The following is a 15,858-nucleotide window of genomic DNA, read 5'->3' on the forward strand; positions in this document are numbered from 1 at the left end:
GTTGGAAAAATGACTTGTGTCATGCACAAAGTAAATGTCCTAAACGACTTGCCAAAACTATAGTTTGTTAACAAGAAATTTGTGGAGAGGTTGAAAAACGAGTTTTAATGACTCCAGCCTAAGTGTATGTAAACCTCTGACTTCAACTGTATAAAGCAGCCACAAGCTAACTGTGGCTGAAAACACAATCGTCGCGGGATGAACGAGTGATGAATCTCCGGCCAAGGGAGGTCCATTTAAAATTCCTTCCTTCCTTCCTTGCCCCTTGCCCCTTGCCCTGCAAGTGTAAACTCGTCAGACGTCATGATACGTCATCAGAGGTCTCCAATTAATTTGAGGGCTGAGGGGAGAGGGTTTGTCTTTTAAGTGTTTGGAATGCAGCCATAGAAATGGAATCCACAGGGTGTGGCCAGAATTTTGGGTCATGAAAAAAAACCTACCGTGACACTAACATAGAAATCCGAATATTTCAGATTAAAATAACGTACTGAACCATATATGTTATTAAATGTACTAACTATAAGCTTCTGCTGCTCTATACTACAATTGTGCAGGTTCTAGTTTCCACCTTCCTCCTTTGACTATATTAGCAGTATTGCAAACATTTTTGGTTCCTAATGTTAATTATAGCTGTCTGTGTCATGAGATTTTTATGATGCTTTATTATAAATAACTACACAATTGGTCACTTCTTGTTTTATATATATGGTATTGTAGTCAGTTTTAATGAAGAAATGACCAATGATCCATTTTTCAGATTAAAGAATTTATTACTAAATTCGTATTAACAAAGTTAACCCTCTTCTGCCCCATGCATAATTCCTAAATATATGCCTAAATAACATACCCAAAATAAAAAGAAATAATGAACTATGTGGACTGCAGGCATAAATGTGCTACCTACAGAGAACAAGCATCTGTGAAACTGCAACTGTAGTGTCAAGACATTCTGTGGGCATTCCTGAGTAAGTTCAACAGGAGATAAACCATAGCAGAAAATGACCGTATTTTAACCTTAAAAGGTTAAGGCATTTGTCCTTGTGTTTGTTCCCTGTAAACAAAACTCAGAGGTTACACTGCAGCAACAGCCCAGCATCGAGCCTTCTTGTGAGAACTAATTTATAATGTCTTTTAAGTTACATTTTCCAGCTAACTGGTTTCCAATTGAAAGGATGGCAAGGCTGCTCCACCTGTCTTGGCACATTGTAGGTCTTAGATAGTTCATTATAAGTTTCAGCTTACTGAAGGCACGTTGACCTCCAGCAACTGTTACAGGCATTGTACTGAAGATTCGCAGTGCAATGCACACCTCTCCAAAAGTGCTCTGTAGCTGCATCTTGTGGATGTCCTTTAGGATCTCTACAGTAGAAAGACCATCTGAAAAAGGGGCACCATATATATCGTCGTTAGATGTCGCACTTCATTTTCAAATCCATCTGTGAGATCTTTGGAGTACATGTTTCTTAATTTGTGACAAGATACACAAATTTGGTTTTCAGTCATTTTCCTAAATGTAAGTATTGGTGAAAACTCGTCGCATATAGCTGCAATCGTGTGGAACCACATGTTCAAATGACTGTTTATACTATCCAGAGCAACTTAAAACACTGTGTTAGCGAAATCCAGTGTCTGACTTCTGTTCATTTGCTATGTCATCTTCAGTCTCATCAGGGAAAGGTTTTATTTCTTTCTGGTATCTCCTTCGTTCACTGTGAAACTGAGTAGTTACACCGATTTCATTTGCCACCATGTAGGCTTTAAAAAAAAAACTTTATTTAACTAGGCAAGTCAGTTAAGAAAAATTCTAGCTTCTGCCAGAAGAGTGTCCCATTAATTATGTAGAGCCTGTATTTCTTCCTGTAGTGCCTTAATGTGAGCTGCTTCTGTTTCCAGAGAAATATTTCCTGACTGAAAAATTCTCAGTAGACTGCAAAACTTTTACCCAGAAAGTAAGCAGGAAGATTGCCTTGAAAGACATGAAGTAGCTTTTCAGACCTTTTGCCTCAAGATTTGGCTTCGTTTTTCAGGCTGCAGGTAGCAAGAGGCATGTCTAGGGCCTTGATGATAGACGGTAAATGAGTTGCCACTGGTCGGACCGCAGAAATACATGCACTCCATCGTGTGTCTGAAAGGCGGTTGAGACAGCAGCCAGTCTTTTCCTTGAGAATGGCCCATTGCTCTGGGCTGGCACTGAACAGATTGTAAAGACGATTCACACGGCCAAAAAAGGTGGATACTTCTGGGCACGATTGAGCTGCATGTACAGTACACCCACAGGATTAAGAGTATGGGAGGCACAAAGTGAGTATGGGGCCAGTGGATTATTTTGCAGTGTGTGTGCTAGAACTACCCTCACTTTCCCTGACATATTTGCACCATTATCATAGCCTTGACCACGGCAATCTGCTATGTCAATACCCTTCCAATGCACTCAAAATCATTTCAGAAATGACACTGCCTGTCTTTCTAGCAAAGTCTTTAAATTATTTCCCATTCACCTGTTCCCTGAACTTTACCTTTTGTGGACATATCTCACCAATAAAACCTTTAGCTCAGTATGGGAAATGTCTGGAGTTGCATCACATATAACCGAGTAATAGATTGCATCTTCTCTTTCGTAAAGTATTGTTTTCAAAACCCTTTGACCACATACTCCTATGCACTCGTTTTGGCTCCCAGGGCTGAGGTAATGAGTCGGTCGTGCTCCTTTCTTTTTGTCCCTGACTTTCTGCAAGATTAAGTGATTTACCCCGGAATATCAGATTCCTAGATGCTAAGTACAGTGTCACATCCAAAATCCTTTCTAGAACTGCTCTGTTTGTATACATTTCTGACTGGATTTGTTTCTGCAGCTGACTGCCTATACCTGTAGCTGTTGTTATGGTATGCTGCAGTTTTTTTCCATTTCCAGTAACAGTTCTTGTGAGACACACCATCCTCGTGCTCTGGTAGTTTGTCAAACATTCTCCCACCATTTCACTGATGATATCTTATAGCCATCTTTACTATTCAGAGAACTAGGTGATGGTTTATTTTGCTCATGAGAAGAAGAAAAAAAAAACACATGGAATGAAATAAAATGCCTTTACACTCTTACTATAAATAAACCAGTCTCTGCACCTTTTCTCGTCCTTTTGCTGACTTACTGTGCTGTAAATAGTTGGGGAATGGCTTGCCTTCTGGGTTTGGGGGCATGATTTTATACAGTTCTGTACACCTGTTGGCTAGTCTGCGAACAATAGCTTCGCTTTCATGTTCTTGTACTATCTTTGGCCTCAGTGCTGGATCATCCAAAACCTCATCTTCCTCACTTCGAATCTGTTCATACTCTTCCTTTCCCTTATTACTTGCCTGTTCAATCTCTTCTGTCACTCCTTCACTGGCACTACTGCTACTCCTTAACTCCTCTTCCTCCTCTCCTCTGCATCAGTCTGTCTGACAACTTTCTGCTGAGATTCTGCCTACCCGGGGCTCTCTAGGTGCTAGGAAGTGCGTAAACAAAGAATTTTATGTTTCATGTTTGCTCCTACAAAGGTTACCATACTAAAAGAAAAAACGTCTTAATAGAATACATATCAAATAGACACACTTAAATACGTATTCTAAAACCATCATGTGCCTAACTTTACAATTTAAAAATGATCGTGTTATACTGCTGCTGCTACAAAACAACTGCCACACCTCCAAGGTCCACTGCTTCAACCTCATGCAGTAGGCACACGTTGGGATCTTGGTCTACTGCAGTAGTAGTAGTAGTAGTAGTAGTAGTAGTAGTAGTAGTAGTAGTAGTAGTAGTAGTAGCATCTTCAGTATGGATAGGTAGGCTACATGTTAGGTTTTAATTTTAGTTTAATTTTAGCTTACAAATATTGGGGAATACAGTTATAATAATAGCTAATTAACTAGCCATAGCTGGTAGTGGTAGCTCATCATCATGTTAATAATTACTGCTCTGACCGAGATGAGTGAGTCCACTGTAGGCAGTTACCTGTAGCTAGCAAGAAATCAAGCTAGCTATATTGGCTAGCAAGGCTACTTAGTTCGGCAGGCCGTCTGCACTGACTTACCACTCAAATCCTTCTCCTAGTGAATCATTTCCCCAGGGATTTTGCTGTATCTGTCTCCATTTCCTTTCTTTCTTTTTTTATCTGAGGGGGGGCATAGTGTTTATCTCTCGTGAATGCCACTTTTGTTTTTGAGGTGGGGGGTACAAACAGGATGGTTGGGTAGAGATGCCTCATCTGATTAGAGGTAAACAGAGGTACATCTCCTTCCATAAAGCACTCAGGACGGCCCCTATTGATAGAGGGCCGTAGTAGGGTGCTCACATAGTGGGCATGAATGTTAAGAAGCCCGGTAAATGCATTTAGAACTGTATTTTAGTTTTGGGTTACCAGGTGCCTATTTTCAATCACCAGGTGCAGAGGTACATCCTAATCCGCATTCTAAAAAATATGTTATACCTTCCATAAATCACTCAGGACGGCCACCATTGAAAGAGGGCCGTAGTAGAGTACTCCCATAGCGGGCATGAATATTAGGAAGCAAGGTAAATGCACTTAGAACCGTATCACTTTTGTTTTTGAGGTGGTGGTGGGGGGGGGCGGTATAAACGGGATGGTTGGGTAGAGATGCCTGATCTGATTATGATTATACGTTTTAATTTTCATCACTGATCTTTTTGTCTAACAGTTTAAAAATGATAGACAATCATTCATGTTTCCACCCCCCTTAATGACACCCTTGGGTATTCATGAGTTCTATTGACTCTGGGGAAGTAGCTAGATAACGTAATGTGTCTCTGCCAAAATCCTGAAGCACTGTATCTCTTTAACGTCGTTAACGTTAGCAAAATTCATTAGCTAGGCTCGGACATCATTCTTTTATGACACTACCTAGCAAACATCAAATCAAATTGTATTTGTCACATGCTTACTTACAAGCCCTTAACCAACAATGCAGTTTTAATAAAATCCCCCAAAAAGTAAGAGATAAGAATAACAAATAATTAAAGAGCAACAGTAAATAACAATAGCAGGACTTTATACAGGGGGTACCGGCACAGAGTCATTGTGTCAATGTGCGGGGAGCACCGGTGTCGAGGTAATATGTACATGTAGGTAGAGTTATTAAAGTGGCTATGCATAGATAATAACAGCAGTGTGTAGGGGGGGCAATACAAATAGTCTGGGTAGACATTAGCTGCTCAGGAGTCGTATGGCTTGGGGGTAAAAGCTATTTAGAAGCCTCTTGGACCTAGACTTGGCGCTCCGGTACCGCTTGCCGTGTGGTAGCAGAGAGAACAGTCTATGACTAGGGTGGCTGGAGTATTTGACCATTTTTATGGCCTTCCTCTGACACTGCCTGGCATAGAGGTCCTGGGTGGCAGGAAGCTTGGCCCCGGTGATGTACTGGGCTGTATGCACTACTCTCTGTAGTGCCTTGCAGTCAGAGGCCGAGCAGTTACCATACCAGGCAGTGATGCAACCCATCAGGATGCTCTCGATGGTGCAGCTGTAAAACCTTTTGAGGATCTGAGGACCCACGCCAAATCTTTTCATTCTCCTGAGGGGGAATAGGTTTTGTCGTGCCCTCTTCACAACTGTCTTGGTGTGCTTGGACCATGTTAGTTTGTTGGTGATGTGAAAACGCCAAGGAACTTGAAGCTCTCAACCTGCTCCACTACAGCCCCGTCGATGAGAATGGGGGTGTGCTCCCAAAAGGAGGCTTTTCCTGTATTCCACAATCATCTCCCTAGTCTTGATCACGTTGAGGGAGAGGTTGTTGTCCTTGCACCACACGGTCAGGTCTCTGACCTCCTCCCTATAGACTGTCTCATCGTTGTCGGTGATCAGGCCTACCACTGTTGTGTCATCAGCAAACATAATGATGGTATTGGAGTCGTGCCTGGCCGTGCAGCCATGAGTGAACAGTGAGTACAGGAGGGGACTGAGCATGCACCCCTGAGGTTCCCCCATGTTGACAATCAGCGTGGCGGATGTGTTGTTACCTACCCTTACCACCTGGGGGCGGCCCGTCAGGAAGTCCAGGATCCAGTTGCAGAGGGAGGTGTTTAGTCCCAGTGTCCTTAGCTTAGTGATGAGCTTTGAGGGCACTATAGTGTTGAACGCTGAGCTGTAGTCAATGAATAGCATTCTCACATAGTGTTCCTTTTGTCCAGGTGGGAAAGGGCAGTGTGGAGTGCAATAGAGATTCCGTAATCTGTGGATCTGTTGGTGCGGTATGCGAATTGGAGTGGGTCTAGGGTTTCTGGAATAATGGTGTTGATGTGAGCCATGACCAGTCTTTCAAAGCATTTCATGGCTACAGACGTGTGCTACGAGTCAGTAGTCATTTAGGCAGGTTACCTTAGTGTTCTTGGGCACACAGACTATGGTGGTCTGCTTGAAACACGTTGGTTTTACAGACTCAGTCAGGGAGAGGTTGAAAATGTCAGTGAACACACTTGCCAGTTGGTTAGCGCATGCTCGGAGTACACGTCCTGGTAATCCGTTTGGCCCAGCAGCCTTGCTAATGTTGACCTGTTTAAAGATCTTACTCACATCGGCTGTGGAAAGCGTGATCACACAGTCTCTTCCCTTTGTAGTCTGTAATAGTTTGCAAGCCCTGCCACATCTGATGAGCGTCGGAGCCGGTGTAGTACGATTCAATCTTAGTCCTGTATTTATGCTTTGCCTGTTTGATGGTTATAACAGGATTTCTTATAAGATTCCGGGTTAGAGTCCCGCTCCTTGAAAGCGGCAGCTCTATCCTTTAGCTCAGTGTGAATGTTGCCTATAATCCATGGCTTCTGGTTGGGGTATGTATGTACAGTCACTGTGGGGACGACGTCCTCAATGCACTTATTGATAAAGCCAGTGACTGATGTGGTGTACTCCTCAATGCCATTCACCTGACCACTTTTTTATAGCCCAAGTAACTGGTGCTTCCTGCTTTCATTTTTGTTTGTAAGCAGGAATCAGGAGTTATGGTCAGATTTGCCAAATGGAGGGCGAGGGAGAGCTTTGTAGGCATCTCTGTGTGTGTAGTAAAGGTGGTCTAGAATTTTGTAATCATGTAATCAATACTGTGCAACGTTAACTTTGATTGGGTGAAAGTAAAATGCTTGCTACGTAATCTTTCTAGATAGCCTAGGTAGTTTGCTATTGTTAAACAACATCCCCCAGAACTTTTAATTTGATTTTTTTACTAGCCAAACAACTCACCATGTTGTGCTGTCTGGTTGCTATGAAACACAAGTTTCATAACGCATGTGCAAGAGCACGAGCAATCTTCGTTCCCACGCCCCCTTCTCAAAAATACATTGGTATTCATTCTGTAGTAGTAGGACTTAAATGCATATCACGTGAAACAATTTTGAATCTATTTGGATGGTTTGTTCACAAAGCTGTAAAGAAGCAGGGCCATTGTCTTTTCAGTTCTTTCATTTTGATCATGAACATTTCAGTTTTGAACATGCATTGAACATGCATTGTTGTCATGAACATGAATAGTTGTCAATACATTGGACCTGCAGCTAAAAATATAACAAATGCAAAGGAGATATTTAACCCAGTATTATGACAATTTTGCTTGAAAAAAACGAACTCTTTTGAAACGTAGGTCGTCTGAACAAGACTGTACTACAACGCTATCACCACTGGGTGGAACTAGCACATCATCGTTGGTTTATGAAAACGACCACTAGTAGTGCCAGTTATGTCTGCCACATTTGCTTTATTACCAAAGAGTAATAGGCCTATAGATTATTTGGATTGCGTGTTCCATGCAGATGTAGACCTGTCAAATAATCTGAGGTTATTTAGCAAAAACTGCAATGCTGGCCAGTAGATAACTTTTAATGTACAGTATGTAATTGACCAGAGTACATGGCTGTGGTTCAGGAACCATATTCAAAAATAATCTCAGAGTAGCAGTGCTGATCTAGGATCAGGTCCCCCCTGTTATTTTATTCATAATGATTTAAAAGGCAAAACGTACCCTAGATCAGCACTCCTACTCCGAGATGCTTCACGAATAAGGCCACAGTGTGCTGCTGCTGGGAAATTTCAACTAAGGTAAGGTAACCAGCCACACCGTATCGTGTTTAAGAACAGCCCTTAACCGTGGTATATTGGCCATATACAACACCTCCTCTGGCTTTATTGCTTAAATATACCCACCTGCCCACCTACTCTTTCTAAGCCTGGGATATCATTAACTTTTAAAGCGCCTAAAAAAATGCCAGATAGAGTAATCAGTTTATAAAAATTTAAAAAATGTCCTCATTGAATTATGTGATACACACTTTCTTCTGATTTTTCAGGGCCTCACAAATAGATATCATGAAGACACCTGGTTATTACACCCACTTTTGGACACCGAATAGATCTGTTCAATATCCACTTCTATTCTGGTAATATCAAATACCCCCATATAAAAAAAAGTGTAGAAGACAATTTCGTTCAATGGGTTCAAATTTGGACAATAACAACGCATCAGAAGACTGTGTGCGGCTCGAAACCGCTCATTGAAGTGACTCAAGCATGCGCAATGCAGCCCTGTGTCAATTCAAGTAGCCCCAGTAGAGGCCAAGCAGAGCGGAGTGACTACTCGGGCTCGCGTAGCAGTCTCCCTTCCCAGTTCCTGTTTCCGCCTTTCAGTCTTCAGACAGCTTAACAACTTAAAGCATCATCGCCAGGCAGAAAATAGACCTTGAAGAAATCCAAGCTTTATGAGGTAAAGCCCGGTAAGACATTTTTCCTTACTGTGTGTGCAGAAAACGAATAGGAATGTGTGTCTGCGCCGACTCCTTTATCCCTCCATCCCTGGCCTGTTGCTATTTGCCTGCTTCGACCGCAGCCGAGAGGTAACAAAATAGCGGGCAGGGAATCACGAACGAGGCTCCGTTAGAATTCCTGTCGTCCTTTTCAAATTCAAAGGCGTTTGTGCATAGGAATTTGTCGGAGGTTCATTCCTTCATTTTTGCTACTATGTGCACAACGGTTATGTTAAAATGGTATAAAGTATGACAGCGACAATTCAGACGCCAGGCAGGGACAATAAACTGCGATTTCTCTCCCATATTACCTCTAAAATTAGTGCTGTGTTGAAAGAAAGCGCTCACATTTGTGAAGCTTTCTTATAAACAAACGAAATACTTAGCCAATGTTTTCTGTGGCTATATCGACTGTTATTTTGTGAAGTCAGCTTGCGTCGGTGGCTGCTCCCTTGTCGAATCAAAACTCATATTGAGCAGCCCCGCTATTTTTCAGACATTGGTTGAAGCCGATGAAAAGTAGCCTACCTCATTTTGGATATGCATTCTGTTGTTTTTTGTGCAGATGATCCAGCATAAACAAAATAGTTGAGTAATACGCCTATAACACACGCACGCACACACACACACACACACACAATGTGTACATTGTTTACGTTTAGTTTTCGGCTCAACTCCGTAATCATGCCATGCAAATTGTGTTTTGCATTATTATGTGTTATCTCGTGTTTTTATTTCTTGACTACAGTTACCACATACCACAGTAGGCATAGTATAAAAAGATACTGCTGATAGTTCATAGACAGGTCTATTTGCTTGTGCACACCTTACAGACTTCCCTTTTGAATTCAAAGAAAAACCTGTAGCCGGTTATGGCCAACATTGGCTCACAGCTGGTTGATCGGAAATAGGACGTCTTGAGATGTAAACATGCAACTAGGGACTGGAGCCCAGTCAACCTGCCTGGGCCATCTGTGGGATAATAGCCCTAGAATGACCCATGACATCTGATACATTACTGTGTGAATAGTATAATCTAGGACCAGCAGGACTATTGTAGTAGTATTAGGTCTTTAATGTTACAATTTTGACCATTTCACGTTATTGATGTGCTATGACTATAAAGATATGATAGCATTTCACAGCTTCATTTGTCTTAGAGAATTGAGATGGTATTCCGCTAATTCAAATGACCTGCTTTGCCAAGCGTACAGTAATTATGAGCTATGTAATGTGAATGTCTCGTCTTGTCCTCTGTTTGGGGTGATTGCACAAAGTTGAATTATATTAACAAGGCCTTTGTATGCACAATTGGCCAATTCATGAATCTTGAATTCCAATTTCCATGTTACGATTCTCTCTGCCACGTTAGACATAATTCATGAAGTAAAACCACAGCGACGACAGGCTACCACCACATTCTGATTTTAAGGTTTCGCAATGAGTTATTTTTAAATAAATAAGGCGAGAGGACGGGATGGTTGAGAGACAACAGTGTCTCTCACCTTATTTGAATTGTTCCAAGTATGTGTAGTGGACATCATGGATACTATAGTAATTGCTATAAGCATATCATAGGACTACTGTAGGCCTACCACGTAAACAGTTTAATTTATCCCTGTAGGCAAGAGAAGACTGATGAAGACTCTTCATGCTAGATTTCTAATCATGTTTCACATGTGTTACAGAAGAATAATCCTACAGCAACAGGACATGTGAATTATTATGTGGATCATAATTGATGGACATTTTTGTCGGGGTTGCTACATTTTTGGTGAGGGCGAGTCAATTCTGAAATTCCAAAGTGGAATTGACAAACTATAGAAGCCTTTTTAAAACTCAAAACCACTGCAAGAAAATTGTCAGTAACAAAACAGTGGTCAACTTCAGATCCGACACGCCGCTAACTTAAATTAAGACTAAAAAGCACATTTTTGTTTTCCTACATTTTTTATGATATAGGCCATTTTGACATTGCAGCTGGCCCATCTAGCAGAAACCGCTCAGTTCTGCCTCCAGGGCAAGACTCATGACAATAGGCGTCAACCTGCAATTAGGCCAAGAGAGCTGTATAACTAACAGTAACAATTAATTTGATGCGAGTGCTCTGCTGCTATCCAACACTTGCAGGAATTTAATCTCGTGCTTTGTTGAAGTAGCCACTGCCCCCATTGTGTTCATACTAGAAACGCTTTTATGTTATTGAGATTTAGGATCACTTCCTTTCAAAACATTACACTTGAACAGGTCCTCCAAATGATAAACGTGTAAAGGGATAGGCTATATGATAGATATATACAGTTGAAGTCAGAAGTTTACATACACTTAGGTTGGAGTCATTAAAACGTGTTTTTCAACCACTCCACAAATGTCTTGTTAACACACTATAGTTTTGGCAAGTCGGTTAGGACATTACTTTGTACATGACACAAGTCATTTTTCCAATAATTGTTTACAGACAGATTATTTCACTTATAATTCACTGTGTCACAATTCCAGTGGGTCAGAAGTTTACACACACTAAGTTGACTGTGCCTTTAAACAGCTTGGAAAATTCCAGAAAATAATGTCATGGCTTTAGAAACTTCTGATAGGCTAATTTACATAATTTGAGTCAATTGGAGGTGTACCTGTGGGTGTATTTCAAGGCCTACCTTCAAACTCAGTGCCTCTTTGCTTGACATCATGGGAAAATCCAAATAAATCAGCCAAGACTTCCACAACTCTGGTTCATCCTTGGGAGCAATTTCCAAACGCCTGAAGGTACCACATTCATCTGTACAAACAATAATACGCAAGTATAAACACCATGGGACCACACAGCCTTCATACCGCTCAGGAAAGAGGTGCGTTCTGTCTCTTAGAGATGAATGTACTTTGGTGCGAAAAGTGCAAATCAATCCCAGAACAACAGCAAAGGACCTTGTGAAAATGCTGGAGGAAACAGGTACAAACGTATCTATATCCACAGTAAAACAAGTCCTATGTCGACATAACCCGAAAGGCCTCTCAGCAAGGTAGAAGCCACTGCCCCACCAAATTCACCATAAAAAAGCCAGCCTACGGTTTGCAACTGCACATGGGGACAAAGATCGTACTTTTTGGAGAAATGTCATCTGTTCTCATGAAACAAAAATAGAACTGTTTGGCCATAATGACCATTGTTAGGTTTGGAGGAAAAAGGGGGACGCTTGCAAGCCGAAGAACACCATCCCAACTGTGAAGCACGGGGTGGCAGCATCATGTTGTGGGGGTGCTTTGCTGCAGAAGGGACTGGTGCACTTCACAAAATAAATGGCATCATGAGGTCGGAAAATTACGTGGATATATTGAAGCAACATCTCAAGACATCAGGTGAAGCTTGGTCTCAAATGGGTCTTCCAAATGGACAATGACCCCAAGCATACTTCCAAAGTTGTGGCAAAATGGCTTAAGGACAACAAAGTCAAGGTATTGGAGTGGCCGTCACAAAGCCCCTGACCTCAATCCTACAGAAAATGTGGGCACAACTGAAAAAGTGTGTGAGCAAGGAGGCCTACAAACCTGACTCAGTTACACCAACTCTGTCAGGAAGAATGGGCCAAAATTCACCCAACTTATTTTGGGAAGCTTGTGGAAGGATACCTGAAACGTTTGACCCAAGTTAAACAATTTAAAGGCAATGCTACCAAATCCTAATTTGGTAGCATTGAGTATGAGTATGTAAACTTCTGACCCACTGGGAATGTGATGAAAGAAATAAAAGCTGAAATAAATAATTCTCTCTACTATTATTCTGACATTTCACATTCTTAAAATAAAGTGGTGATCCTAACTGACCTAAGACAGGGAATTTTTACTAGATTTAAATGTCAGGAATTGTGAAAAACTGAGTTTAAATGTATTTGGCTAAGGTATTTGTAAACTTCCGACTTCAACTGTAATATGATGACATTATTAGTTTTAACAATGTAGAGTCCATAGAGACACTGCAGTACCTGTCACTCCACCACACCTCAACAGTCAGCACAAAAACATCAGTCATCTTAAGTGTCAACAGGAGTACCTGGCAACAACCAGAAACACCTACACACAGAATAACATACTCTACAAGTATGTTAATGATAGCTTTGTCTGTTTGCATCAACCTGGGCTTGGGTTGATTGAAGCCTTGGTTTCCGGAAATGTTTATGCGATCACCTGTGTGCCCCAAAAGTGTTAGTTGTTATTAGATGTGTGCCGAATAGTCAGACAAAACAAGTATCGTAACGGATAAGGGCAATTTTCTGGATACGATTATAATCTGAGTATTTTTGGTAATTATCTGTGGAGAAAAAAAAATAAAAAATATATATATACACATTTTCGAATGCCAGCCAGCATCTTTCTAATGCCAGTCAGTCAAGTGAGGTCCTACGGGGTGTAAATAAGTCAACTGGCTAGTGTGCTTGTCTGTAAAGACGAGGCCGGGCTGTGTGTTAATCAGAGCAGCAGGATCAGATCGAGTGAGGCTGTATTTCTCTGTCTACTCACTTCATCATTTCACCCAATCACTTTCACTTCTCTTTTTCAGTCTGGTCATTGAGACTGCTGCTGCTGCCTCCTTTTAGCCTGCTGCTATGCTAAATGAAATGGCAGGGACGTTTGCTATCACGCTATCAATGTGCATAATATCTAACAAGCGGGGCGAGGGTATGGAAGAAGAAATGAAACATCGGTGCGCATTCTGACCGATAGCATGCTTCTCTGCCCGCTGCAAGTTGAGGAGACACAGGCCAGACACACACACCCCTCCATGGCTCTTAACCTGCAGCTTGTTTGGTCTATAAATGTGCAGGGAGAGATATTTTTTGACAACATCTACTTAGGCATATTAGAACATTTAGCTTTTTTTGTTGTTGATCTGACTATCAACTGTCAATTTACAGATACAATTACCAGTACAAGTCTGGCCATGTCGGCATACCCCTAGTTGTCACGTTCCAGATATGATCACACTTTAACCACCTGTATGAGGTCCATGATCCGTATGAAGTGTTTGTGACCTACAGCTGCAGTGACTTACAGCCGCAGGCTGAAACTTTGACAATGAATGGTCTTCTTTATATCCCCTTGTTGTTTGTTTCCTATAGTATTTAGATCTGAGCCCAGGGTATGTGCATTCTGGCACTGTTCACTGTGTTATCTAACAAGTCTGTCTTATAGCCTGGTCTACATTTCATGTAGATAAGATAGCAGAGGTCCAAGAGGCCATTGTTGCCTTTTTGCCTAGTTCGCAAATTGAATACTCATGTTACCTATTACTTGGAGGCTCAGCAAGCTTTGTTTGTGAGTAGCATGAGTGAATTGAGTTGTAACAATAGACCAGCAAATACATTTTATTTTCCATATCCTTGTTCTGTTCTATTCTGGAAAGTTGAAACACCATGTTTGTTGTAGGAACGAGCTCTGGTGTCTCTGGGGTAGGGTAGCTGAAATGTAACACATCTCGTTTGGGTTTGCTGTAAAAGTCTGTAAACCTGTCAGTGTTTGTTTGTCAAACATTACCATGGCGACTTGTGTTATCTATCCTCTACAACATTACCAATAAGGCAAACATCTATGCAGTTACATTTTGGTAGATTATTTTTGACGATATATCGTATTGTTTTGACAATATCGCAATGTTATTTTTTTTGCTAGTTTGCTGTACCTGCAACAAAACTCCAGTATTATTCCTTCATAGCTTGCTCTCCACCTTCTTTTTAAATAGGGAGCCAATTTTGTTTTCAGCACATACTTCCACGACTGATCAAAACGAGTTTTCTCATGGCTCCCTCTTGTCCCTCTGCAGCAGACATATGGTGAGAAATATGTTTGGAACGTCGAATCGCAATAAAATTATCGCGTTGCAATACATATAGAATTGTCAGAACTGCAATCCATATTCTTTCGGCACCTAAGTATCGGTATCATATGGTCCCTGGTAATTCCCAGCCCCATACAACATGTGGCTTTCTCTAGTCTGTAGCCTACCAGTGTGGCCTTGGTGAGCACTGTGCACATCTCCATTGTCTCAAAGACCCTTATATCACCACAGTCACCCAGATGGCTTCAGCACAGAAGAACCACACACAGAGATGGATGCGCACACACACACACACACACACACACACACACACACACACACACACACACACACACAAAATAAGGTCTCATTCTCATCTTTGGCACCAGTTTGCTCCGGTGTCTTACTATTCCCACTGAACATAGTAGAGCAGGATTGTAAGACCTATTGGAGGGCTGTGTTAAAAGTATGTTGTCATGTATTCTCACTGGGAGAAGCTCCTGTGCCATCTTAACTTTGCTGACGACGAGTCCATATATTTTATGACTGGATGGAGGGATGGTGTGTGGGCTTGGCTATGTTAGTCATTGAATGGACAGAGGTAAAACATTAACTTGTGACCTTGGTATGACTCTAAAGGGTGTTCTGCTATAGCTGGGGAATTGCTGCTGATACTTCTCTTTCAAGGTGTGTTCCACACAGGGTTAGCGGGAATAGAATAGAGGACATCTACAGTACCTGAGCCTCGGGGGATTGTTGCCAGGTGAAATGCACCCGTGTTGACTGCTGTAACGGAGAAGCCTCTATATTCTCTCATATTACATGGCAAAAGTAAGCTGATCAACCATAACGGAATATGTTGCGAAAGGAAGTATTGGTAATTACTACTGATTGCATTGGAAATCTTAGAGATCATCAATTGACAGTTCAATGAGGTGGTTTTGATTGACAACGCTTCAGAGAGCCTTAACTATACAACCCCCCCTTACACACACTCCGTTAGGCTCTTTATCCTTCTCTCTTTATTTCTCTCTTTCTCTACCCCCCTCTCTCCCTCCCTCTCCATCCCCCTCTGTCTCTTTATTTTTCTCTTTCATACCCCCCCTCTCTCTCCCCTCTTATCTCTCTGCCTCCACATCCTCCTTTCCAATGTTCCAATGTTGTCGATATCCAGTGACAGCTCTCAGTGGGTTTCCATGGCGATGCCGGCAAAAAGGCAGGAATAAAGAAGTGCTGATTAGTTTTAATGATAGTGTCGCTTTTCCTTTCTTTC

General features: G+C 41.7%; 1 protein-coding gene across 8 annotated transcripts in view; it reads left to right on the top strand.

Moving 5' to 3' along the window:
* Positions 1-8,577: 8,577 nt before the first annotated feature.
* LOC112262442 (alpha-(1,6)-fucosyltransferase) overlaps positions 8,578-15,858 on the top strand; it is a 109,879-nt gene continuing 102,598 nt past the window's right edge. For 4 of the 8 annotated variants that reach the window (XM_042329869.1, XM_042329871.1, XM_042329872.1 and 1 more), the window contains exon 1: positions 8,578-8,749. Coding sequence is in view for 1 of the 8 variants with exons in the window: in XM_042329878.1 (XP_042185812.1) it covers positions 8,735-8,739 (5 nt within the window). In the remaining 7 variants the exon portion in view is untranslated. The remainder of the gene's footprint in view (positions 8,750-15,858) is intronic. The other 4 variants (XM_042329870.1, XM_042329874.1, XM_042329873.1 and 1 more) reach the window with 2 other exon arrangements.

Source organism: Oncorhynchus tshawytscha, linkage group LG11, assembly GCF_018296145.1.
Source record: "Oncorhynchus tshawytscha isolate Ot180627B linkage group LG11, Otsh_v2.0, whole genome shotgun sequence".
Taxonomy (NCBI): Eukaryota; Metazoa; Chordata; class Actinopteri; order Salmoniformes; family Salmonidae; genus Oncorhynchus; species Oncorhynchus tshawytscha.